The 24,277-nt window shown below is 39.6% G+C and overlaps 1 protein-coding gene across 6 annotated transcripts in view; it reads right to left on the reverse strand.

Annotated features, from left to right (window-relative positions):
- THADA (THADA armadillo repeat containing) overlaps positions 1 to 24,277 on the reverse strand; it is a 168,429-nt gene that overhangs the window by 17,198 nt on the left and 126,954 nt on the right. For 4 of the 6 annotated variants that reach the window (XM_074579573.1, XM_074579572.1, XM_074579575.1 and 1 more), the window contains 6 exons: positions 18,342 to 18,751; positions 17,894 to 18,015; positions 16,446 to 16,518; positions 14,393 to 14,458; positions 13,544 to 13,688; positions 11,106 to 11,237 (listed from right to left, as the gene is read on the reverse strand). In XM_074579573.1, coding sequence (XP_074435674.1) covers positions 11,106 to 11,237; positions 13,544 to 13,688; positions 14,393 to 14,458; positions 16,446 to 16,518; positions 17,894 to 18,015; positions 18,342 to 18,751 — 948 coding nt within the window. The remainder of the gene's footprint in view (positions 1 to 11,105; positions 11,238 to 13,543; positions 13,689 to 14,392; positions 14,459 to 16,445; positions 16,519 to 17,893; positions 18,016 to 18,341; positions 18,752 to 24,277) is intronic. The other 2 variants (XM_074579576.1, XM_074579574.1) reach the window with 1 other exon arrangement.

Genomic DNA, 24,277 nt, shown 5'->3' on the forward strand with positions numbered 1-24,277 from the left:
CATAAGCAAAACATTTTAAAAAAATAAATATATTATTTCCCATAGCACTGTACGAGAAGTTGATATTCAGGATACCAAAACCATCAGAGATGCTGGGCTATATTCATTTGGTCTTCTGCATCTTAAGCAATCTGAGGAGTAAAGGAGTAGGGGGGTGGTCGCAGGTTATGGATAACTAAAGCCTTTTTGTGTACAGCCCAGTTAGAACAGCACCCTGTTTGTTCCAACTTTCACCTGTGCCGGGTAATGAATGATTGAAAAAATTAACACCAATTTCCATATCCTGATTTTCAAACACGTCTAACCCCTGTCTGGATGCTCTGAGAAACAGAGCTCCTTATAAAATGAAATTCTTTTTTTTTTTTTACGTTGTATGTAACTCCCTTTCATTCTTCCAGTGTTGTTATTTTTCCAATTCCCTTTGCCCAATTCCTAGTTATTAAATAATTCTTCCTGAAGCAACAGGATTTCTTTTCCACTGTTGTTTTTCTGACTGTTTTGCAACACTATCTAGCTTAAAAAAAAATTTTTTTTTTTTTAAAATACCTGTCCTATATCAAATTGCTCAGGTCTGTAGCCATTGGTCTTTCAAAAGAAATCTCTTGGGACAGCTTACCCTTTCATAGCAACAGTGAAACAGAAGGAGTGCTATCAATAGACTTCTAGAACTGCAGCAACTCATCAGCAAACCAATGCAATTTGTGCCCAGAGTTCATTTTTACACATGAAGGACAAGCTACAGCATTATTACTGCAAGTTTCATTTCAGCTTTTTTGAACCAATAAAATTGGAGTCCATTTATTCACATAATACATTTAAACCTTGGTATAACAAGCTCAATACAGTAGGAAAATATCATACAGATTGTAGGTCAGGTCCTGCAATCGTTGTATAGCATGGAACCTCTATCATATTCCAGAAGTCTGATTAAAAAGCTGAGCATTTTTATTGATTCTTAGCGTGTCCACAATGAGCAATGCAGAATGCCAGCTATAAAAAAAAAAAAAACACAACTACAAAACAAAACAAAAAACAACCAAGAAAAACCCCACAAGAAACCAAAACAAGAAAAAACCACCACGGCTCTTCATGACCGAGTTGTAAAAACTACTCAATGTAGGGCAGATAATACAATTTATTTTCACCTGGCAGTCCTTGACATTCTTTATCTCTTCTGTGAAGACAGCACATCTGTTCCAAAGGCTTCCAAAGCACTAGCTCTCCTGCACTTCCAGCTAATTCAGAGAAAGCATGAAATAGCTCTGTTCACAAGAATGGGATCAGTCCTTCAGTTCTTGTTTACTCCTGGAGGGGCTGATTTTGCGCAGTCTACTGGCCTGGCTTGCAAAACCATTTTTTTCAGTAAAGACAAGTAACACTGCCACTTACTTTTTCTATAATCAATCCATGAGTAAAACACAAGCCAACAGAAGACACACACATAGATTTTTAATTTTTTTTAAACACTGAAATACTATACCCCTCTCAGAAATAAAGTGCAATGTTTTAAAAGCAGCAGATGATCAAGAGTGGTGCTATTTTGCATGTATCAAAAGGGCACACATTTGTTAAGCTACCAGGGACAACACTTTCACAGAACGTATCAGAAAACCTGGTTTCATAAGCTTACAAAGTTTCATAAACAACTGCAGGAGGGTGTGAATTCACTTTGGCCTCAAGTAAATGATTCTTCATTAATATTTGACTAAGACACAAAGACTCCCAGTTTAGTAGGTAAGCTGTGGATAGCAAACAGCCTTCCTCTACTCTGGCTTTGTGAATACAGAGAAAAGAACTGGCATCAAAAAAAAACCCAAAAACAACCCCAAAACAAAACAAAACAAAAAAAGCCCCGCAAAATCCCAAAGGCAGACAATATATGCAGTGATGGGTCCCTGAGCCCAAAGGTAACTACCAAAGAGTTTTCTGAACAAAAATATTTAAGCCCATTTTCTATCTTTGTCAGACAACTTTTCCTTTGTCTCTAGGGAAAATAGCTAAACATTATTCAAGAGCCACCATTTAAACCAGGAAACAATCATATTACAAATGCAATCTAAAAGACCTCAATTACTTCCCAATCAGATCTTCCAAGTTTTCATAACAATAGGAGATATTTTTAGGGTATAAAACTAGAATGTCAGATACAAAAGAAATATTATTACAAAGACCCAAAATATACCTATTAGCATAAAAATATGGTATGACTACACTACAAGTCAAATCTGCTCCTGAAGCAGCCCTAAATTTATTCTCGCAGAGATCTGATTAATTCATTTACACTCTTAGACCTCAATTCTTTCATCCTTGCAACTGACCTGTAATTGTTACCTTCTTAGAACTATTACAGGAGATGTAAAAACCCCCAAATTATAGCTTCTAGCCATAGTAAGTATTTAATAATCTCTACCACATGTCATTTTGCTTTCTGGAACAAACTTCTTAAATGTAAGGTCACCATAGTCATCAGGTAGTCACCAACCAGCACAGGTATTTACCATCTATTTAGTTTGCCAGGATTTAAATGGTCATCGTTACACATTTGTCTCCCTACCTAAATCCTACTCTGCATGTGCATAAGGAAGTATTCACCATTAAAAGCATGGACTGGACCAAAAGATGCAGCCAGAGGTATTGCCCCTTACACAGAAGGCTGAACATTCATTTTAAGGACAACGTTGTCCTTTTTCTCTGTGATCCCCATTCTACTTATGATCCTACAATTACAGATAGCGTAAGGACATTATCGATGATGTTACCTTCCATGCTTTATAGTACTTTTTAGTAACAGCTGGTACACTTCACTGTGTAGAGTGTTCTAGTAGTTCTCAGCAGCGCATCCGCTGCCTCCCTCGCTAGGACCCGCTTCAGAGGATTCCCAGAACACGCGGGTAGATGTTTGACCTCTCCTGCTGTCCTCAGCATGCCTTATCTACTATAACCCCAGAGCTTTCACCACCGAGCAGTGTCTCTGAATACAAAGTCCTACACCACGTTTCAATATAATGCTGCAAACTGCTGCCACTACTTTACACCTCTCCACTGAGGCTGCAAGAAGGGTTGCTTTTAACATAGGCTATTACATAGACTCCACGCACAATCTTTAAACAATACATTTATTTTGTAGAAAATCATCTTGTTCTGCAACAGGAGCAGCTCTGCTTTGCTGTGAGTTTTTCCTGCTTCTGATTGTACCGCGTCTTTATCATACTCTTCTGCTTCTGCCTAGATGGGTCTTTGTCTATGGGCCTTTTCTGCTGTCCACTGCTTAAAGGCCATTTGGATAAATGCCACCTCCCATTTAAATCCTAACATTCAGCTCAAAAAACTCCTCTTTTACAGCGGGCTTAGAAATCCAGTTCTTTGTAGTGAGCTGCGCATATAGTTACCAGAATGCAGTTATCAAGACTGTCAAAGCAGAAGAAATCCTGGAGCCGATCCCAGAAAAAAATTTCATTAACCTTCCTTCCACTTGTCCCCAATACAAGGAACATAAACATATTTTGGCTAACATGATTAGCAGTTTTCCATTAGTAACCCAGACGATGCTGTGAGAACTTCTGGCTCATCCCCAAGCAACCCGTGGCATATCACAAGATCTGACTGGGAGATTTTTCTGACCAACTGATTCCAAAATTATAAGAGACTCTCAAGGTAGCTTGAAGATCATGGATGGCAATAAGTACTTTTAAAATGTTCTTTCCAATTTGCTGTTTTTTCCTACCCAGGGCCGTAGGAAAGACCTGAAACTGATCCAGTTGTGGGAAGCTCTTAACTTTCCACATCATAGCAGCTGATGTCATGTATCTAGAATGAAAATGCTCAATCTTCTGTATGCAGCTGTAACCATCCACAGCACTACCAACCTCCATTTTTCAAGCTGCTCCAAACAGCAGTTTCAGCACAGCTCTTTCGACAGACAAGTTTTGACTTTGCTGTTTGTAACCCCTCCATCAAATCTCTAAATAGAAAAGAAATTAAAATCCCTGAATAGAGAAGAAAATGCACAAGTCTGACTTACATCAAGAAAAGGAAATCTATCACCTATGATCCTGCCTCAGACTCCAGTTAATGCACCCTCGAAACATTTTGCATGCATGCAGTTTATGTTCAGGTAATTACCACTTATTCCTCAAAGCCAGGCAGCTGCCAGAACTGGTTCTAAGAGCCACAACTAAAGGAGTTGTCTGGGGCCTCAGAGGTCTATTAGCCTAACCTGAACATCAGGGCAAATCATCCAGTGCATGAGAAAAGTTGAACCCTACGCCTTAATCTTTGTCCCGGATCAGAGTAACCTGACACTTGTTTCATTCAGCACAGTCCTCCCACTTGCCTCACTAGAAGGCTACACCAACACAGAGCACAAAATGGTGAATCTGCCCTCAAGTTTGGCAAGAGGATGAACACATGAGTCATATGAAAAGGAGGGTTCTGAACATCTTGTTAGTATCTCTCCTTTATATACTTCATTAAGAGAGAGACGTGGTAACTTAACAACTTGCCTACTGCACACAGCAGTGGCGCGCGAGTTCAAACCCCCCACTTACTTCCCATCTCCACTGCCACAACACGGACTTAGCACTTTGTAAGTAAACGGTTAGTCTGGGGAGAGGAGGGTTAACTTAACATGCTAATGAACTAAAGCTTTAAGAAATCTATTTAACACATTTACCCAGTGGCAAACATGTGGAAGAAAAGCTCCTTTTACTATGGCCAAAGTTTGCACATACTTTAAGTAATAGTCTGAAAACACAGTTTTTCAAATGCCAACAAGCGCTTGAGGCAACAATTAAAGTAAAATATCTCTTTGCTGTTTCCTGTACAGCATGGGGGATGCTCTTACCGTGCAGCTGAACACTAGCAAGGACAACGGTATTTTTAGCATTTTAGGTTTCCCCAGCATTTACTCTTAGCTGTTTCACCAGCAACTGGAGCAGATTAAATCTGAGTCACTTGTCCTGAAATACTTCATGGATCAGTCCTAAAGGACATTTGGGGTACAAGTTTTGGGACCATGCCAGTCACCCATGATTTGCTGATATCACCTGTGGTGTTGATGATGAATGCCAGACCATTATGCTGCATTAACATCACACAGACCATGTTATCTCTTATCTCTCACTCAAGTGATTTACTAGATCTTCTTAGGGCACATAATGTATGAAAACTTCTGCACAGCTTTAGGTCACTAAGGAAGATTTTTAGAGGATAGGAACAAGAAACATAAACCTGAGCAGAATTTCTTCTCTCCTTGTCTCTTTCAAATGTTAACATAGTTAGTCCGATCTTCTCTTAACTTCTCCTTTCCTACCTCTGCTAAGGTTTATTTACACCACATCCCCCAAAAAAATCCCACATGCAAATAGGCCTTCTTGCGCACACCTTCATGATAGAGACACCTACTCTAGATTAATGAAAAAGTTTATTTTGAATTTAACTTCTATATTCATGATGTGTAAAAAAAAAATAGAGGTGCAGGAAACAAACATCTTTGCTTTTCTTCATGCCAAGGAGACAGCATGGTTCACAAAGAGAAAGGTTCTATTCAGTCAAACGCTAAAGCCTAGAAAGAAATTCAAAGTCACCTTGGAAATCTTTTATTTCTTTCATCTAATTAAATGATATTTTTTCTTTTTCTCCCCTAGCAGTACATTTTAACTTCTGCCTTTACTCACATTTATACTCTCTAGTCAGTAAGCAAAATAAAAGTTGCTGAAAGGCTCCTATGTGCATTTAGTCTGGTACAGTAAGATAGAGATCACAGAATCACAGAATGGTTCAGGTTGGAAGGGACCTTAAAGACGATCTAGTTCCAACCCCCCTGCCATGGGCAGAGACACCTCCCACTAGACCAGGCTGCTCAAAGCCCCATCCAGCCTGGCGTTGAACACTTCCAGGGATGGGGCATCCACAGCTTCTCTGGGCAACCTGTTCCAGTGCCTCACCACCCTGACGGTAAAGAATTTCTCCCTGATATCCAATCTAAATCTACCCTCTTCCAGTTTGAGGCCATTACCCCTTGTCCTGTCATTACACTCCCTGATAAAGAGTCCCTCCCCATCTCTCTTCTAGGCTCCCTTCAGGTACTGGAAGGCCATTATAAGGCCTCCTCAGAGCCTTCTCTTCTCCAGGCTGAACAACCCCAACTCTCTCAGCCTGTCCTCATAGCAGAGGTGCTCCAGCCCTCTGATCATCTTCGTGGCCCTAAATACGGTAGGCCACTAAAACATAGGTCAATACCCAGCAATGAAGACTTCCACAAGAATCTCAACCCAATCTGCTCTGTAGAGCAGTGCCACTCCCTTCCCAAGAGGATGCCCTTCAGAAGGGGGAGTCAGCTTCTTTAAACCAGGCAGCTAATAATGTTTTTTTTTTTGCTGGTGAATCAAAAAATGGGACATATGACATTTTCACTGATTATTTTTTTTCTGAAGATAAAAAGTAGAATCTATCAGGAAGGGAACAACCATTAAGAGGAGAGCTTTGCATTGCCTTTTGTTCAGAAAATCCTGGCAGATGATACTCAGCAGTATCATCTATTGCTTATTTCTTCAGTATGTGAAATGGGAACAGAAGGAACAGGATTAATATATCTGAATTTTGGGCCAGTGGATTAAATCAGCAGTATGTTCAAAATTGACTGCATCATTTATAGCCCCAATCCTATTCTCAGAATTACTCAAGAACTAAAGTAAATAATAACAACAACATTAGACTGATTTTCAAAGATGCTTACAACGCATCCAGTGATGGTGGTGCTCGGAGTGGGCCATTTACCTTGCATGTGCTGCAGCCACACAACTTCCAGTCCCTGAGCTAACTTGCTTATCTCTATGCTATGCTGCTATTTTACAATAAATGTAGCAGAAGGTTCCCAAAGGCCAAAATTATACTTGAGAAGAATATTTAGGCTGCTAAATCGTTCAGGCACTTTCAAAAGATTTACTCAAGTCTGTGAATCTAATTGCTCATCTAAGCTTGATTCATCTCAATTTTAAAAATCAGCTAAATTGGTGCTAATGCTGACAGCACTAAAAATGCTTTTAAACCAATTTAAGGTTAATTTGGTAGTTTACCAACATAAAGGTTAAGCTGAATAAAGGTATTTTTTTTTATATGCAATTTTATAGAATTGCACTGGCTTAGCTATAATAGCAAAAAACAGTTTATTCAAACTTCTCTAATAGTGATGAGCTCATAACTTTACTTAAGGTAACGCTTCTCTAGACAAAAAAAAAGCCAGAGGAAAATGACACCATTGAATACAATTTTTGTTCTAGCACTGAGTTACTTGAATTTTTCAGCCTATTCAGTAAAGCGACCATCAGCAGAGAAAGAAAACTCCTATTTCCCTGACGTAAATGATCTTCCTTCTTGTAAGGAGTGACACTCTTGGATAAGAAATGCTGCTGTGAATAGGTCTAGACTTTACACAGCCATGGGTCACTAATTTAATTAGATTTCAAAGCAGCTATGCTACATTTCCACTGAATACAATACTTCCTGTACCCTCCCTCATACTAAAAGGAATAAAACAATCCCCCAGAAGTTTACACCTCAATGCATGAGGAAACAACAACAAAGCGTACGTACAATACCTTGAATTACAGATGGGCTTTATATTGTTCACATTATTAGTAAAACCTTAACTACCTGCTAAGTTGGTATTTTTAGCAACGAAAACAAAAGGTTTTCTCCTTTCTAGTGAGATAGGATTAGCAACGAAAACAAAAGGTTTTCTCCTTTCTAGTGAGATAGGATTCTGTTTGACCCACTCTGCTCAGAAAATAACTGCTGTCAGGCAACCACAGTGACTTCCCCTCCTAATTATGCACTTTTACACATATTACAAAATTAAATCAAGCTTCTCTGTATGAGTAAAAGAAAATTTAAAAATTAACTTTACTGGTATAAATACATTTATAGCACATCTGAGGCAAGAAGTTCTTGTCTTCTATAAAAAATAATAGGGTTTTCTTGGGGGGAGGGAGTGTAGGGTAGCGTGAGCATAGGAGCCCTGCTGTGTATTAGGGTTTGGTTTTCGGAGCTTTTCTCCTTTCAAACAAAAATGGGGGCTGCAGTTTTCATGGGGTTCTTGTATCATATTTGTTACCCTGAGTTTCAGACTCCACTCTCATAACGTGAGTGATCCAAAGCTGCATGGATTAGTTTCTTGAGGAAACTGGGGGTTTTGCCCTCACTAAAAGTCGTGAGGGAATAACAAGAAACCAAGTTCATATTCTCTTCCAGGAGCTCACGTAACATTTCAAAGAATTACACAAGATAGGAGCTGTTACTGGAAGTGAAACCACACTAATAGACAGGATCATTTGCCTTTGGTTTCACCACCTATAAATGACCTGAAAATACCTATTATTTGACACAATCATAATGCTACACATTTGTACTGTTATTCAGCAACATGTACGTGAATGAAAAATGTCCTATAACAGTTACATGAACAATCTATGCGAATCAGGTTATTATTAACAACTGTCCAACTTCACATTATTCTGCTGAAGCAGAATAAAAATTTAGTCCGTCCAGCTGTTACACACAAGTACACACCCTCTCATACTCTATTCTGCCAGCCTGTATCGTGTATGAAGTGCAGGGGCAGTTGTCAGGCTATAATCACGGATTCCTTTGGATCTCTGATAGTAATCAACACATCAGGTGCTGATTCCCTAAGCTGACAATAGAGTTAGTCCTTCTGTAAGCAGCTACAGGCTTACACGCTGTATACACAGCAAGAGAGAGAACTTTGTGAGGAGTGGATATAATTAAGCTAGGACCAACATTTCTGGCAGGTCCAATGCTTGGATTTTGTGAGCAGCATTCCCACTCTGTGTATGGCAAATTAACAGCAGTAAAAGGTGAAACACACTGTAACCATACGGCACAGTACTTCTGGAAATATAATAGCTAGGACATAAAAATTTTTGATGCACAAATGAAGCTGAAATTATAATAGACTCTCTGCTCTCTCCTGTTAGCTACTGGTAATCGCAATGAAATAAAACTGAAACAATTACAGAGCGTATGAAAATGGGATTCTAATCATCCATTCCTTTTTCTGATCTCTTGAGTCATCTTTCTCTCTGATCTCATAATAATACTGCAGAGCCACAATACTTATTTGTCATTGTATAATGGAAATGAAAAGTCAGTCAGTGTAACACATGCAGCAATTTGTTATTTAATGAAAGGTTTAAAGAGAGCTGGTTTACAGCTTCTAATGAATTCCAGTGTATCAGCTTAGATATTTTAAAATCAGTGCTGTGGTGAAAGACCTGACTTTCATGATATGAAAACTGAGAAAAAATAAGTGGATATTTGAATGTCATTTAAACATTGCCAGTACAGAGAGCACTGGTGATCCATGAAACATCTAAGCCCCAGACCCAAACATAACGCGTACTCTCACATGTGCACAAAAAGAAAGGCAGTAAATGAAAATAACAAACAACATTCAAATGTAAGCTTATTTTAATCTGGTTTTAAATAAAAGCCACGAGGGCAAAACTCTTTGCTCTGCTCCTCTAAAAGCTAGAAAGCGAAGCACAAAAAGTGAAAGGAGTTTAGTGGGCGAAAAAGAGATCACAGGAAGGTAAAATAATAACGTAAAATGGAGATGGAAAGAAACTGGATTCTCTCTTTTCAAAAGCAGTGTTCTCTGCTAGTCATGCTGATTTCATTAAAAGCAGTTTAAGAACAGAAGGGCAGAACTAAGTATAACTAAGGGGTTAACATAAGTTTGGTGACCGAGTCCCTATCCTAATTAGGAACATAACAAATAAATAACAATTATGATGTTATTTCCTCGATTATGGCCACTTCTGCTTCACAAAGTGGTAAGTTATAACAGGAAGCGCTGCAGTGACCTTAGTATTAATTACAAAGACAGAGCCCTCATCGAGTCACAGGGCAATACCCCTTGGCACAGGGATACAACAAGGAGGAAGGGAGAAGATACAAAGAGCCAGAGAAAAAATCCAGCATTGCCTTATTTCCAGAGAAAGTACCATCTTGTGACATTTGAGGATGCCCCCGCAAAGGTCAGCATCAGGGACCTGAAGCACACATACGCAGAGCCTCTTGGTAATCAAGAGAGCTGTAGCTGGGGCTAGATAAATTGCCACAGCTGTGATGACACATCCCTCCCTTTTACCTTCCCCTACCCCGCAGCGCTGTGCCTGAACAGTGCCAGCTCAAAACCACATCTGCCACATGAGCACGTTCCTGGCTACTTCTGTCTACAGTAGTGGCAAACATACATTTTTTACAGCCTTTTTTTTTTTTCTTTTTTTTTAAAAAACTGCTTTATGTCCAGTCTAACAGAAATTCATGTGGAAATGGCCGACTAATTTGAACTCACTGCAGACAAGTTGGTACGGGCGTTACTGAGTAGTACAGACCAGTAGGGACCACCAGAGAGAGATGAACTTGGTAGCAAATTCTAATTTACTCACAACACATGGAAGAATGTGTCAGCAAAGACTCTCAAAGTGAAGCACATTAATTAGTTCAGCCTACTCAAGTCTTGTGGCTATTTTAAAATTAATAAGGTTGAGTAAACTAGGGCATGCAGACAAAAAGGCCCACATCCTCAAAAGCACATTGTGGGTATGCTGAGAATGGTCTTTGTTGATCTGGATCTAAATGGATTTCAAGGTCTAATAATGAATCAATGAGTTGAATACTGTTCCCCGATGCCTGTCTCTCTGTGATGAGGCTATTATAATGACCTGGGATTCAAAGAGTGTCTTCCACTGCATTATATTAGAACAAAGCTGGTATTAAAGAACTTCCAAAATGTGAAATTATGCGACAGTTGACTCATCACAGCAAGAACCATAAAGCTGAATACTGCTGTTGTCTTTTTTACATACCCATGTAACCATATGCAAATTATACCAAGAGTAAAAGCAAAAGAATAAAGCATGGTGGGTGTCAAACATCATAACCTGCTGTTATCTTCCATAGTATGTGTAAGAAATGCATGGACCACTTTAGAGTTACCAAAACAGTTTATGATGAGAAGAGAAATACTTTTGTCTTCCAGGTATCCAATAATATTTAAAAGTAAAGAAAAGTTAACATACCTGTTCCTTCACTGCTCTTTTTTTCAGACTGTGCCACTTGTATAACCTCAGCAGCCGCATCCCTTACTACCAAATCTTCATTCTGCAGCAGTAGGACCACACATTTCCACATAGTGAGGGTATCAGACAGTCCTATATTTATTTATGGAGAAAAATTAGAATTTTATTTCTTACATGCATCCGAAGAAGTTACAGAGCTCTGTTTCCACACCTAAACACCACAAATGCAGTGAAACACAAACACGGGCATGAGAAATCCATTGGTAAGCCATGGGAAGACAACTGGCAGTATGATCGAGATGTTTTCTTCATGTGTGAACTTTATCTAGGTGGTTGACCCAGGCTGGTTTAAACAGTGGTCAACAGATAAGAGAACGAACCTCTCTTTCAACTTTAAGTCGTGGGTGCTCTGAATTTTCTATGATTTCTAGGAGTGGAGAATTCCTGTTTGGCAACAGCAAAAGTTTTACTGCTGGAGATTGACCAACGCACTGTGATCATGGAGTTGGTGTCACAATCTGCCTGGAGCACAGGCTGCCAAACCAAGTTTTGTTCAGATACTGCCAGTAGCGCTGGCCACAAATGCCATTCCCTGCAGGAAACAGCAAGCGATCCCACCTCCCAGGGATCTACCCATCACCTACTTCTCCCACATCCACCTCACCCCACCACTCATCAACACACCCTGCCACCCTAACACCCACTATCTGGTGGAAACAAGCCAGGTTTAATCCATGGGGTAATTACCTGCACACAGTTAAGACTAATCAGAGACAACTGCCAAAAGGGAGCTGTTCATCTGGTAAACCCCAAACAGGCAGACTCCACATACCTCCCCAGTGGCAATTCACATCTCACAAGCCATACTCCCAAACTCTTGTGCCATTTAGTGGTGTCACACTAAGGATGACTAGCTGAAGTCACAAGGCTGTACTTATAGGTTTGCTGGGGTACTTTTCAGCGGGCCTTTCAGCTCTCAAACGTACTCATTAAAGGAATCCACAGGAAGGTCTCTTTTAGAGGCAGCCAGCTGTTAGATATTACTTTCTGGTGATCACAGAGACCAGAGTTGGTGCTTCATTGCTGCGCTGTTTTTCTTCAAGCATGTTATCAACAGGTCTATCAGAAATTTGTATTACAGGGCTAGCCAGACAATTAAGTGTATTTCACTGCTTGGCCAAAATTAATTGCTTAAGGCTTTACTACACAGGCAGAAGCAGCATTCCTGTATTTCATATAACTTCCCCATGTGGGAATAGCACGGAGTATAATTACTTCAGAAAGAAGTTGCTTTTTTTTCTAGCATGACACACACAATAATGTTATCCTGGCACAGCTAGGGCAGAATAATTATTCCCTTCTAGATACGATGGCCAGCTTTCCCACCTACACAAGTTTCTGCTGTATCTCCAGGAAAGGTGGATGTCTGCAAATGGATTTTCCAGAAGACTTTTTCTGAACCCTCAAGCAACATGATGGAGAGATGATGGGATCATCCAGAATGTATTCACCCTCTTCCTCTTATGAACATACTTATTGGAAGCTTATGGGAATGACTACAACTCCATTTCACACAAGCACAATTTTATTTAACAACTTCTGCTATATGCGGTCAAGCAAGCTGATGCAGAGCAAGGCATAAAAGTAAAAACTGTTTATATGTGCATAACCCCTTTAACTTTAAGGGAATAATTCTGGGTTTGTATTACTACCACTAAACAGCAGATCATGACCTTGACTTGCTAAGCTTCTCACTGCAGTACCGACAGTTTCACACTTGTGAAGAACCCCAGACTGACAATTCTAGGTAGTATGGAGGGTTGGCTTTGCATCTTTCCTTCCCTGGCCCGATTTTCAGAGCAAAGAGCTAGTTCAGATGGCTTGTCCACTGAGGCCTCGGGGCTTTCTTTTCTGGGCTGTTTTGGGGGGAATTTGGGAGTTGGTGGTGTTTGTTTTCCTTTGTTGAGATCTTATGCAGGATACAAACTGCTGCCATCTTTTTATTTCAGACCTTCACATCTCCCTGACTGGAAAGCATGGAAGCCAGCAACTGTTCTGACAAGATCGAAGAGGAAACTGTTTCCATCAGCTATAGACTAGATCCAAACGGCCACATACGAGAAGCACAGCATTTGGGAGTTCTTCACTCCAATACCTCCACTGTCTTCATTTGATATAAAATGATAAAGTCCATCCTTCTAAGACCTTTAACTAGATGGTAGAGGTTAAGATTGCCAGAGTTGACACTTTGAACATTTAATAGTACCATGTTTACCTCATAACAGATTTAGCTCTGTTAAATGTTATCAATACCTCTTAAAGGACACATCTCAAAATAAATAGCTGACTTTTTAAAAACACCACCATCTTCAATTTAAGAAGTATACCATCTCACAAACAAAAGTATATATATAGATGTCACTCCACAAACTACTCACCAAGAATGAGCTTCTCATTGATCAAAAGGAACGACGTTACACTTTTAAGAACTTCAGCAGCTGCTAACAGCATCTCTGTCTGTTGCTCATCTCCACAAAAATAAACTATCAGCTGAACCCATTTTTTCAGGACGACTTCTGAAATCTGAAGGCACAGAACTTGTGAGAAGTATGCTGTACAATCTGGTGTTACTGCTTACCATCACATTAAACTAGGCCTGATGAAGGGATACCACTCATCAGTAAATGCATGTTTTTTTCCAGGTGATGAACCCCACATTGTCCATTCAGAAGCTGGCTAATTATGTCACAGATGGTTAAGATGGGAGATTTTCTTTTAGTCAGAGCAGTATTCATAGGCAACTCTCTTGCTCTGTCCCTTCACACTAGACTCACCAAGGACCACACAAGTTAAAGCATATCTTTGTGTCCTCATTTCTTCTAAACATGTAAGCCAAAGACAAATATACTGGACTATAACAAAGAGAAGCAATTCTCAGAAGTATCCTACACGAAGACAAATACACATATCTGGAAAAACAACTAAGCGCATATGAACTGTAGCATCAATCTTAGGCTTTGGTAACGATGCAATGCTTGGTAAAGGGGTGAATGCAGCTCCATCTGTCTCCTCTCCAGATACTGGGGATGGAAATTTTTTTTAAATGAGATTGCTGAGGTACCTTGGGTTCCCATAAAATCCAATTGCCGTCTTCTGGAAAATATTTAGTCCTTAGACATATGCTAAGAAAACTACTACTTAGTAGTAACAGGACAAAGCTTAGACTCTTTCTGATATGTAGTGATGGCTACTAGATTTTTTGTGGAAAGAAATAATGTACATTTTACCTGTAACTCAAATAGCGCTTCCAAGACCTGTAAACTCTGACCTCCATTGGGACAGCCAGGCCATAACTGGGAAAAGAAAATGCTAATTTCCAGAAGTGACCAAGAAAAGAGCTGGGATCCCCTGCAAATGCCACACTCAGGAGGGCAGTGGGTCAGTCAAGGTGCGGGAACCTCAAGCACAGGTTAGAAAGCAGAACATGCAAACTGCAGGAGGTGGCATGCAGGCACAGCCACGAGCAAGTGTGCGCTACAGCAATTAGAAGGAAGCTCCAGAGGAAATAAAACAACCAAACAGATGTGAACATCATGCGCAGGAGAACAGGAAAAGCAGCATCAGCTCGACCTGGAGATACCTGAGGTATGTGTAACTAATTATGGGGTTTTTTTCCTCTTTCTTTCCTTTTTTTACTTATTTTTAATTACAGCAGGTGAAAAAATGAACAACCAGATAAGGTAAAGAAGAGAACCAGTGAAAAGGTGAGTTGAGTTAAAGGGCAGAGAAGCACAGGAGGACTCATTGAGCGATAAATGAAACCTTGGTCGTACTCTGCATCATTCTGTGTGGTACACGGTCACGTGCACTGCACATAGGGACAGAGCCAGAGCATGTCTTACAAATTCTCTAACAGGTTAAAAAAAAAATAATAAAAATCTCCCAAGATCTTACAATTACTCAAATTTTGAACAGACACATAGACTATCTTGAAAGACAGCACTTGACTTTTACCTATGGAAGAGAGGCAGTCTCTTCTACGGATACAAGCCCAAAGAAAGAATTTAGATGGAAAACTGATGTCCTTGGTCTTTCACAAAGCACCAAGCGCTCTCTGTACAGATGTCTTAGATCTCCCATGATTTACATGCTTATTAGAGAAAGTTGTTTTAGCATTACTACAGTTATGATTGTTACAGCATTTTTCATTAATTCCTCTTTGTAAATTGAGAGGAATAACATGTTCCACATCTATTTGTGAAACCAGGTTCATATGGTCATTTTAAAGCTTATAACTTGAAGTTCTTGCATTTTGCCTTTTTTAAACAAAAAGATTTAACATCATAAATCATGTTCCCAATTCTTATGTGCAAATCTGTGGCTTCCTGTTTTTTTACAATGAGAAAAGATTATTAGCCTACAATATGAATCAATTCTGCTGCACATCCTATGAAAAATAACAGCTATGTAAGGAAAAAAAAAATTTCACTTTAAAACAGATCATGAGAATTGTGTCTATTTTTTAAATATCCATTAAGTGGGTTTTGTGTCTTTGAAAACATAAAAAAAAAATTAAAATTTTCTAGCATTAAAACCGCCTTAGCACTGCTCTACACATACATACGTGACATCACAGACTGACAATTTAAAACCAAAAGAAATCCGAGCCAGTAATTTGTGCTGGTATAAATCTAAATTAAATAGACTATAAACAGGAACGGAGAACACAGAGCCTTGAATTTTACAAGGGTTATTATATTTACTCTCGCATTTTAAAAACAAATTTTTAAGAGGAAATTCAATGAGAAACTCCATGCAGACAACAGGCTGGTGTGCTCAGACAGTGACTTCAGGCTGAGACTTGGCAAGCTCGTACTGCACACAGTGAGGAAGGGAACTGCACCCAGCCATGGCTTCAGCTTCGTGCCTTCCCCTCGGATCCGCTCTCCTGCTGGCTCCCCAGCGACCAGAAACCACAACAAAGCTGCACTTTTGCAAACGGACTGGATTCAGTACATGTGTTAATCACCGTCGGCATGTCTCTTTCCACATTACAGTGACCTATTTTGAATACTCTCAGAAGTTGAAATTAATCCATCAGAAAAATTTACTTATGTATTTAACTTGAAATGACTTTGAGAGGGATATACGGAGATGATATCTGTGTCTGTTTCATTTCAGAACATGGCAGTGTATTCAGAGAAGACGACGTAATGCCAGAAAAGGTGCAAAGACACAAGAAAACACAAGCTTGGGGCTTTCATGTAAAGGAAGCCACATTACTCCAATCACTAAAACCTCCAGAATTACAACACTGCTAAGCAGCTCTATTGCCCTTACCTGCTGATGGTTCTGCAAAAGATGGATAACCAACTTGGAGGCAAATTTGAGAGCTATGCTTTGAACTTCAGTGCTGAGAAAACAAGGCAAAGGACATATCAAAAAAAGGAGCTATTTCTGCTGTCATTTCACCTCTAGAAAAAAAAACCCAGCCAGCTTTTAATCATTCCTGATTATCACCAATGGGTATTTTGCAAGCTGACCACTTGGAATTTTTACATTACAGATTTGAACATTAGTTAAGCTTTTTGTTGATATGCAAATGAAATATGTGCCTACTTTCACCTCTTGTGTTCATTTTCTATCTGCATACTTACCATAGAAAAACACATTTGAAAATGGAAACCAAGTCACACAAATCAGATATTATTTGAAACGATAAACAAAAGCATCTCTTCAAGTTGGTGTTAAGCTCCAGGAATATCTCTTGTATAGCTGCTAGAAATGTTACTAGTGCAGAATATGTCAACTGCCAGCTCCTGAGCCTCCGTGCTGCCCAGCAGGGCCTAAGGACACGGCACTTGGCACCCTAGTTCCTGACGGGCTGGTGCCGCCCCAGGGAAAGGCAACACCTGAGCAGTAAGGTCTGCTATTTCAGCTATTTCCCTTTAACAGCACCAGTCAGTGTTATTTTACCACAAGTATCTTATTTCATTCCAGAAATAAACACTTCACATCATCATTTAAACTTAAAAAATCTAGTGCAAATCAGCAGCCAACGCGCACAGTTATAAAATGCTGTTCTACACTCTATACCCTAAATATTCTATATTGGTAACACTGGGGTGCAATGTTTATATGGCTTAAAAAAAGAGACTATTAGAAACAGGATGGTCTTGACCTTAGAGCCTGGACTCTTTAACCCTTTTTGTCCATTCCATTATGAATGGATGGACACAGCTTCTAATTCAGTACAAACTACAAACTAGCTCAACATTTTCAGTGCTTTCTGCTGACTTTACAGTCTGATTAAGGTGTGGGAACCCTAGGGATTAGGGTTAACCATTTCTGCCAATCCAACAAGTGAGACCAGACCAGTCCCTCTTTCTACAGACTGTCTGCAGATAAACCAGGACAGGATGAATGGCAGATTCCCAGTGTATGTTTGGATCGATTCTATGTGTTAAGGTGTTTCCCAGTTACCTTTCAGGAAGAGCTATGCTTGTTGGCTATCATCTGACATCTGGAGTAACTTCTTATTTCAGGAACTGTGATACTGGACATTTAACAGGGTGCTTGCCAGTATGACTTGTGGGCCTTTTTAATAATTTAGACCCATGTCTAACTTCTAAATTCTCATCAAGAGCTCTCTCTATTCAAATAAGCCACACTCACTTTTCTGAAACATGGATTTTTAAATCAACAGATAGTCCAAAACCAAGAAATAAACGCTTCAACATTTAAAGGTTTTAAAATATAAGTATTTTAACGAGCATGACAGACCATACCTGTTGGAGGTATCTACAATGTTTAAACTCCAGGTTAAGAGCTCATTTGCATTCATATTTATAAAGCATTCAGTCTTTGGAAGCACATTTCTGAGATCCATATTATAAAGAATTTCCAGAACCTGCACACAGAATTCACAAAGAATTTACAATCAATCTCAACATGAATGTGTAAATTTGAGATCAATAAAACACTGACTTAAACCCCATTCTATGAACACAAAGGTCCTCTCCTGACAGTGCTAAGAACGGAAAGAGGAAATTCTTGCTTTTCTGCCAAGAACATCTGTTACAGAATTATAGTACAGCTTCTATTCAATGTAAAAAAACCCAGATGCACTCACATACTATTTAAAAAACACCATTCAGGTTTGAAACATATTTTTAAAAATTAAGAATATAATTTACTGAAAACATATCAAGTATCAACAAAATAGCACTCTCCTACCTTGCAAAAACACTGGAGATTCTTTTCCTTCGAAGCCATTGTGAGAAGAGTGCCTTCCAAATCAGTAAGTAAACACAATACACCTCCTCCTTCTGCAATCTGCTTGGAATTTATTTGTTTCAACCAGAGCAGTATTGCTTCCAACGCAAGCAGACGTACTTCGTGAAACTCACAGTGAAGGAGATGAACTATTGACAATGATGGCTTGGCTACTTTCTTTGCAACAGGTGAACTGCTGTCCTGGATGTCAGGACCTGCAGTCACCGACAGCACTGATATTACAAGTTTGGTGATGCTCTGAAGATACTGTATCAGTCCTGGTACTGCAGATGAGTAGGGAATACTGGACACCAGTTCAGAATCTGAAATAACTCTGTTCATCTCTTCCCAAAACCCAAACAATTGCATTCCTGAAATGAGAATAAAACTAAGTAAAGCGACAACCAGATGATGTTACCATCTGCTTCAGACCATAAAGTGATTCTGAAGTTGAAAAACATGAGGTATGCAAAATGTATCACAAGGTAAATTCAGGCATTAAATTAAAACATAGTTCTCCTTCATTTTAGACTGATTCCAAATTATAAAACAGCTTTCCTAGATATCATGTGTATTCATATTTAAGCAGAATGAAATGAGGACACAAACTTTTCTGAAAAGTACAAAATGTTCAACACATGGGATGAAAGATTCAAACAACTTAAAAAATGCTACAATACTTTGCAGGCAGATTGCCTGTCATTTTTGCCATTTATAGCCGTTTGATAAGTATTTCCTTCAATCAAGGTACTAATACAGCCTTGCAAATTGCACATGCCTTTGCACTAGTGATTAAGACAAATAAACAGTATTAAATATATTTGGGGAAAATGCAGGTAGTTGGAAACCTCAAAAAGCACCAAATACAAATATGCAATCATATTATACTTGATCGAATAGCTTTAAAATCAGAGATCAGACTGGAGAAAGTGCTGCTCATCAGCCTACCCAGCTGCAACTGAAACAGGAGAACCAATGACAGGGCCATTCTGGTAATACTGAAAATCCCACGCTTTGCATAGTTAACAGGAAATGTTACTATTAAGAAGATGCCCCTTCTACATAAATAGATCCGTCCTGTGTGTATCAATCTAAAGAATTTACTGATTAAAAAAATCCAGTACGCCTTCCTATGCCTGTTAACTTTGAACAGTTAACACAGCTCAGAAGAAAGGTGCTGCACTGTAATCCTTCTTAGGTATCAGCACAGGAACTGTGACATTCCAACCATTTACACTGGTGCAACCTGCCCACATGGCACGGCACAGCACAGCCCGAGAACCTTCTTTAGTGCTTGGCCAGCTCCTGGAGTTAACAAAAAGTTTTCTAATAGCGGATTTCTAATAGGTTTGTAATAGGTTTTCTAATAGCGAAGCCAAGATCTTTGTCCAGTTCAGATGTTTGCATAGCTTGTACTGCAAGGAAATTAATATGCTATATCCCACAAAATTCAAATACAAGTAAGGGAAATCATGAAGAAGCACAGAAGAGAACACCACTGCCACTGGTGTTGAGGGATGTTAGAAGTTTAGTGTTTTTAAAATGCCAAAATGCATTAAAGGTAAATACAAAGATTAAAGCAAACTCACTTAGATTTTTTCGGTATCTACAAGAAGACAATTCGTTGCCATACAACTTTGCTATTTATAACTAAGCAAGCACTGAGTACTACTAAAAGCCTGTCCAAATACTACTACTAAATTACTGAATTTGACACGAAGCTGCAACACAAATATGGATTCATGTTGTCGTCTGTGAAGACATCTCCCTAAGCCTTCTATTTACAGTTAAATATCCTGTCCTTTCAAATTCAAATTCTTCCAAAGCCATCTTAATTTGTTTGGCATTTAGATAGACACTTGACATGGTTGTACACCATCTAGCATATTAAGGCAGAAGCATTTTCTGAGTAATTCTGGACAAGCTTCAAAGAAATATGGTATTTGAAAGAGATATTACCTAACATTTGAAAGACATATTACCTAACCATTAGTTCTGTCATTCATGTTTTCACTACAATTTCTTTTCTGAATGGGCTTGATGTAGTCAAAGAAACTGCAATATCACTGTGAACCTATGTCACAGCGCAATCCTCTAGATGACACAGATGGCTTTCATTTCATAACATGCGAACTTGTATATTTTATTTGCTACATTTTCTAAAACGCCTCCAAACAGACTGGCAGTACATACCAGCATCATAGCATAAACTAGCATTAAAGCCTATGTCACACGACAAGTATACAACTGCCAGAATTCCTTGATTTCTGAGCCGTCTGGTTGCCTTGGAGAGGGATTAGGCCTTCCTCCCAGTTATTACATAGCCTGACTCCACAGATACCAGTTTAACAACAGAAATAATCCCAGGCAGCTGAAAGAAAAAGGTTCAAGTTCAAGTGTCTTGGTTCGAGAAGAGAAACAGCTTCAGTTTTGGAGCCCTGCACCCTCCCAGCTTCCTACGTGCTTCCCTCCTCGGCTGTGTTTCAGCAATACACGAGTCCACTAGCTCAGTTGTTCAAACCAAGTATATATTTCTAAGTGTATTGCAAGAGAAGTGCTTTTGTTTCCTATCAACGTTGCTTTGCATTGAGGTATAGCTATCATACGTGCAAGCAGTATCATGAAAACCAACAGGATGGAAGGGTCAAAGCTCTAGGCAAGGCAAGGGAGAGCAGTATTAGGTGAACAAAAAGAGATAAACACTAGGGGCAGAGGGGGAGGGTGTCTTTCATTTTGTTGGTGTCAACGCTGCCAACCTTGCTAGAGCCTGGTGATCTTTCCATTGACTCCAGGAGCTGGCCACAAACCAACCTTCAGATCTGCTTCAGTAAACCTTCGTTTGAATCCTGCAAGGCCAACGTAACTTCACTCTGTGTCTTCATCTTTGAAGGGGAAAATTATTTTCATATAAAAATCATGGCGGAGCTGTTCACTCCTAGAACTACTAGCTTGCAGAGACTGCAATACAAGAGTCTTCTGCCACAGATCCTCTTTTTTCTGTGCGTATCTGATACTTCTTCTGGTTTGGAAGCCTTCTGGATGACTTCTGTTTTTCCCATGTAATTGTGGAAGACTGGACACCATGGCTCATCTATTTTTACAGAAAGTCTCTTTAAAAGTGGATGTCTCAACAGTAAGGCTTTCAGCAAAATAAGACTGTCTGCATATTTGCTTAGCCTCAGCACGCCATAGAGCAAATCCTTCTGCATTTGTCTTGTGCTCCGCATGCTCTCCGACACTCTTTTTTCACACAAATATGTAAAGAAGGAAAGCAAGCCCCTGTCTTATTACAATGCAGTGGAAATATTCCTGCTTTCAACTTAGAAATCTTTCCTGGCTTTCATGTAAATGTTTTTTCTTCTGCTTAACTTTAAGTAAACTCTCTTCTTTGGCTTACATCAAAAATAGCCGACTAAACCAAAACACCGCACTGGTTCCGAAAGTAAATATCTGTCTCTGTTGTTAAGATACCGTAAAGGCATACTTTTCTTTACACACAAAAATCACTGTACAGTTTGAATTACCAGCGGCTGTGAGAAGGAAGAACAAATAAGGATCCCGGCAAACAGCAGGCTTGTCCAGGACACCGACAGATGCAAAAGAGCCCCCAAGAGGCCCGCCCCCCCCTTAAGGATTGATTCATTTGTGGGACAGGAAGAAATTCGACTCTCTTCTAGGAAGGGACACATCTTACACAAAAACTTTGTTCCCCTCAACACAGTGCATGAACATCCCACAGTCTTCCTCAATCCCTTTATGCCCGCAACATTGAGATATGCATAAAACATCTATGTCACATCATGTAGGTCTGAGGGGTTGCTTTTTTAATCCTATTTGTGATCAGCTGATGCTCACAGTCAGTTATATGAAGTTAAATGGTCTTTCATCATCTGAAAATGAGGAGGAAAGGAAGAGGAGCAGAATGGAATTAGCAGACCTGATGAATCTCTAGCTACAAACCTCCTCGAGTTTAGCCAGCTCCAAAACCTGTGCCCTGCCTGACTTCTGCTCTTCCCCGCAGTGGCGGGCAGGCTCTATTCTACAGTCTGTTCCCAGAATAAGTAGATACATACTGTAAGGACAGGAAAACTTCCCTGCTCAGGGATTAATAAGATGTCAACTGATGGACAGTTAGTTCAGCTGATCTTTCATGTCAGAGATTCTACAATATGTTCAAAAGTGACACAAGTCATCTGAATTCCTTCCATATTTAAAACCTAAACTTGTTTCATCACTTTGCCAGCTGACGTACAGGACTGATTATGTATTTCTGTTGGATTTAGGTAATTTTACCTAAAGTAAGTAGCTGTCTAGGCTACTGCCAATTGGACAACTCTCCATATCATCAAGTGTATATCGTGTGAGGGGCTTTTTCTCTGTATCCATGATTACAATACATCTAAGTATTTGCACACTTCTAGATAAACATTGAGATCAAATCCTGTATGCAGCCCCTTGAGCATCCATGCCATCTTCCATCTTCCTACTACAGGCTCCAGAAAAGAACAAAGAAGCAAAAAAGGGAAGAAATTATTACTGACATCAGAAAACTGACAATCTGTAAAGTCAGAGAAAATTTACAAGAGCAGCTACAAAATGCTCTTATGTCTGCAGTACGATGTTACGGGAAGGGGGTCTAAGCATCAAAAGTCGGTATAGTCATCATCATTCACCAAGACCTGCAGGAAGTTGCCATTAGTTATGGATTGAGAAGAGGTTAAAATCCTTTGCACTTACAAACTACCATGTATCCAAGGCTATCTGTAGAGATCATATGAATAGGGAGAAGGCTGAAAGGTAATCGGTGCCAAGAAGAGATTTTCCTAGACAAATATTAAGGAAAAGTATTTTCTTTCATATTTTCCCTTTTTATTAAAAGTGGATTAGGCGAAGTCACTGGTAAATGGAAAAAAATCCCAAAGAGAACAGAAAAGCATATTTTATTACGATGTGGAACTAAGAAAACTGTTGATGATCAGGAAAAGGGCATATTTTAAGCAGGATGTTTTCTTTTAAAGACATCTGCAACATCTTCAACATCAGAGACTAAGCATCAGTACTCATAATACAATTCAAAACTACAAACATGAGCAATTAACGTAATCCATGGATAATGTAGTGTTAAGGACAGAACCATCCCATTGCATTTTGTATAGTATAAGGGAAAGTTTTCAAAGAAAAAAAAAAGTGAAAAAAGCATTTGATCTGGACACTGAGACTGCTATTTTTCTTAGAGCTTCTTTCTGGCACAGGATTGAGTTTTCCACTTTTTTTGCATTCATTGAAAACCATAAAATCCCATAGAGACAGTGCAAGTCAGTTAGCGGTACATGCTGGAATCTAAAGAGAACTTGAAACAGGATTTCAGAAGGAGGAACAGTCTCCATCTTCACAAGGGGACAGAAATTTAACTGCTAACATTAACAAACACAATCAACTCCACTCTTCGCTAGCGTCACTTATTTCCTGTAACACCTTTCCATATACCCTGTTCAACACAGCATTCCAGCAACATCACGCTCTACCCTCCGCAAGCCTCCTTTCACTGTGCCCCCACAATCTTTCTGAAAACACTTCTGCTTTCCTCCTCCCACATCCGTGCCGCAAGTTCTGCCTCGGACATTTCCTTGACCACCCCATTGGCATTGCACACCTCCACCTCCTTTCTCCCAACATTTATTCCTTTCGGCCTTGGTCCATTTGTTTTGTCTTTCCGCCTTGCACTCACTTTTGCACTGTCTTTGGGCCACCTTAACATAGTACGCCCCTCACTTGATTTGCCTCTGGCATTTTACTGACTGTACAACTCCCAGCCACCCCCTGTCTCTTGGACCTCCAACAATGTCATCCTCAACTTCTGCATTCTCCTGTCTGCATTGAATTAGAATATTGGGTAC

Source organism: Larus michahellis, chromosome 3, assembly GCF_964199755.1.
Source record: "Larus michahellis chromosome 3, bLarMic1.1, whole genome shotgun sequence".
NCBI classification, from domain to species: Eukaryota; Metazoa; Chordata; class Aves; order Charadriiformes; family Laridae; genus Larus; species Larus michahellis.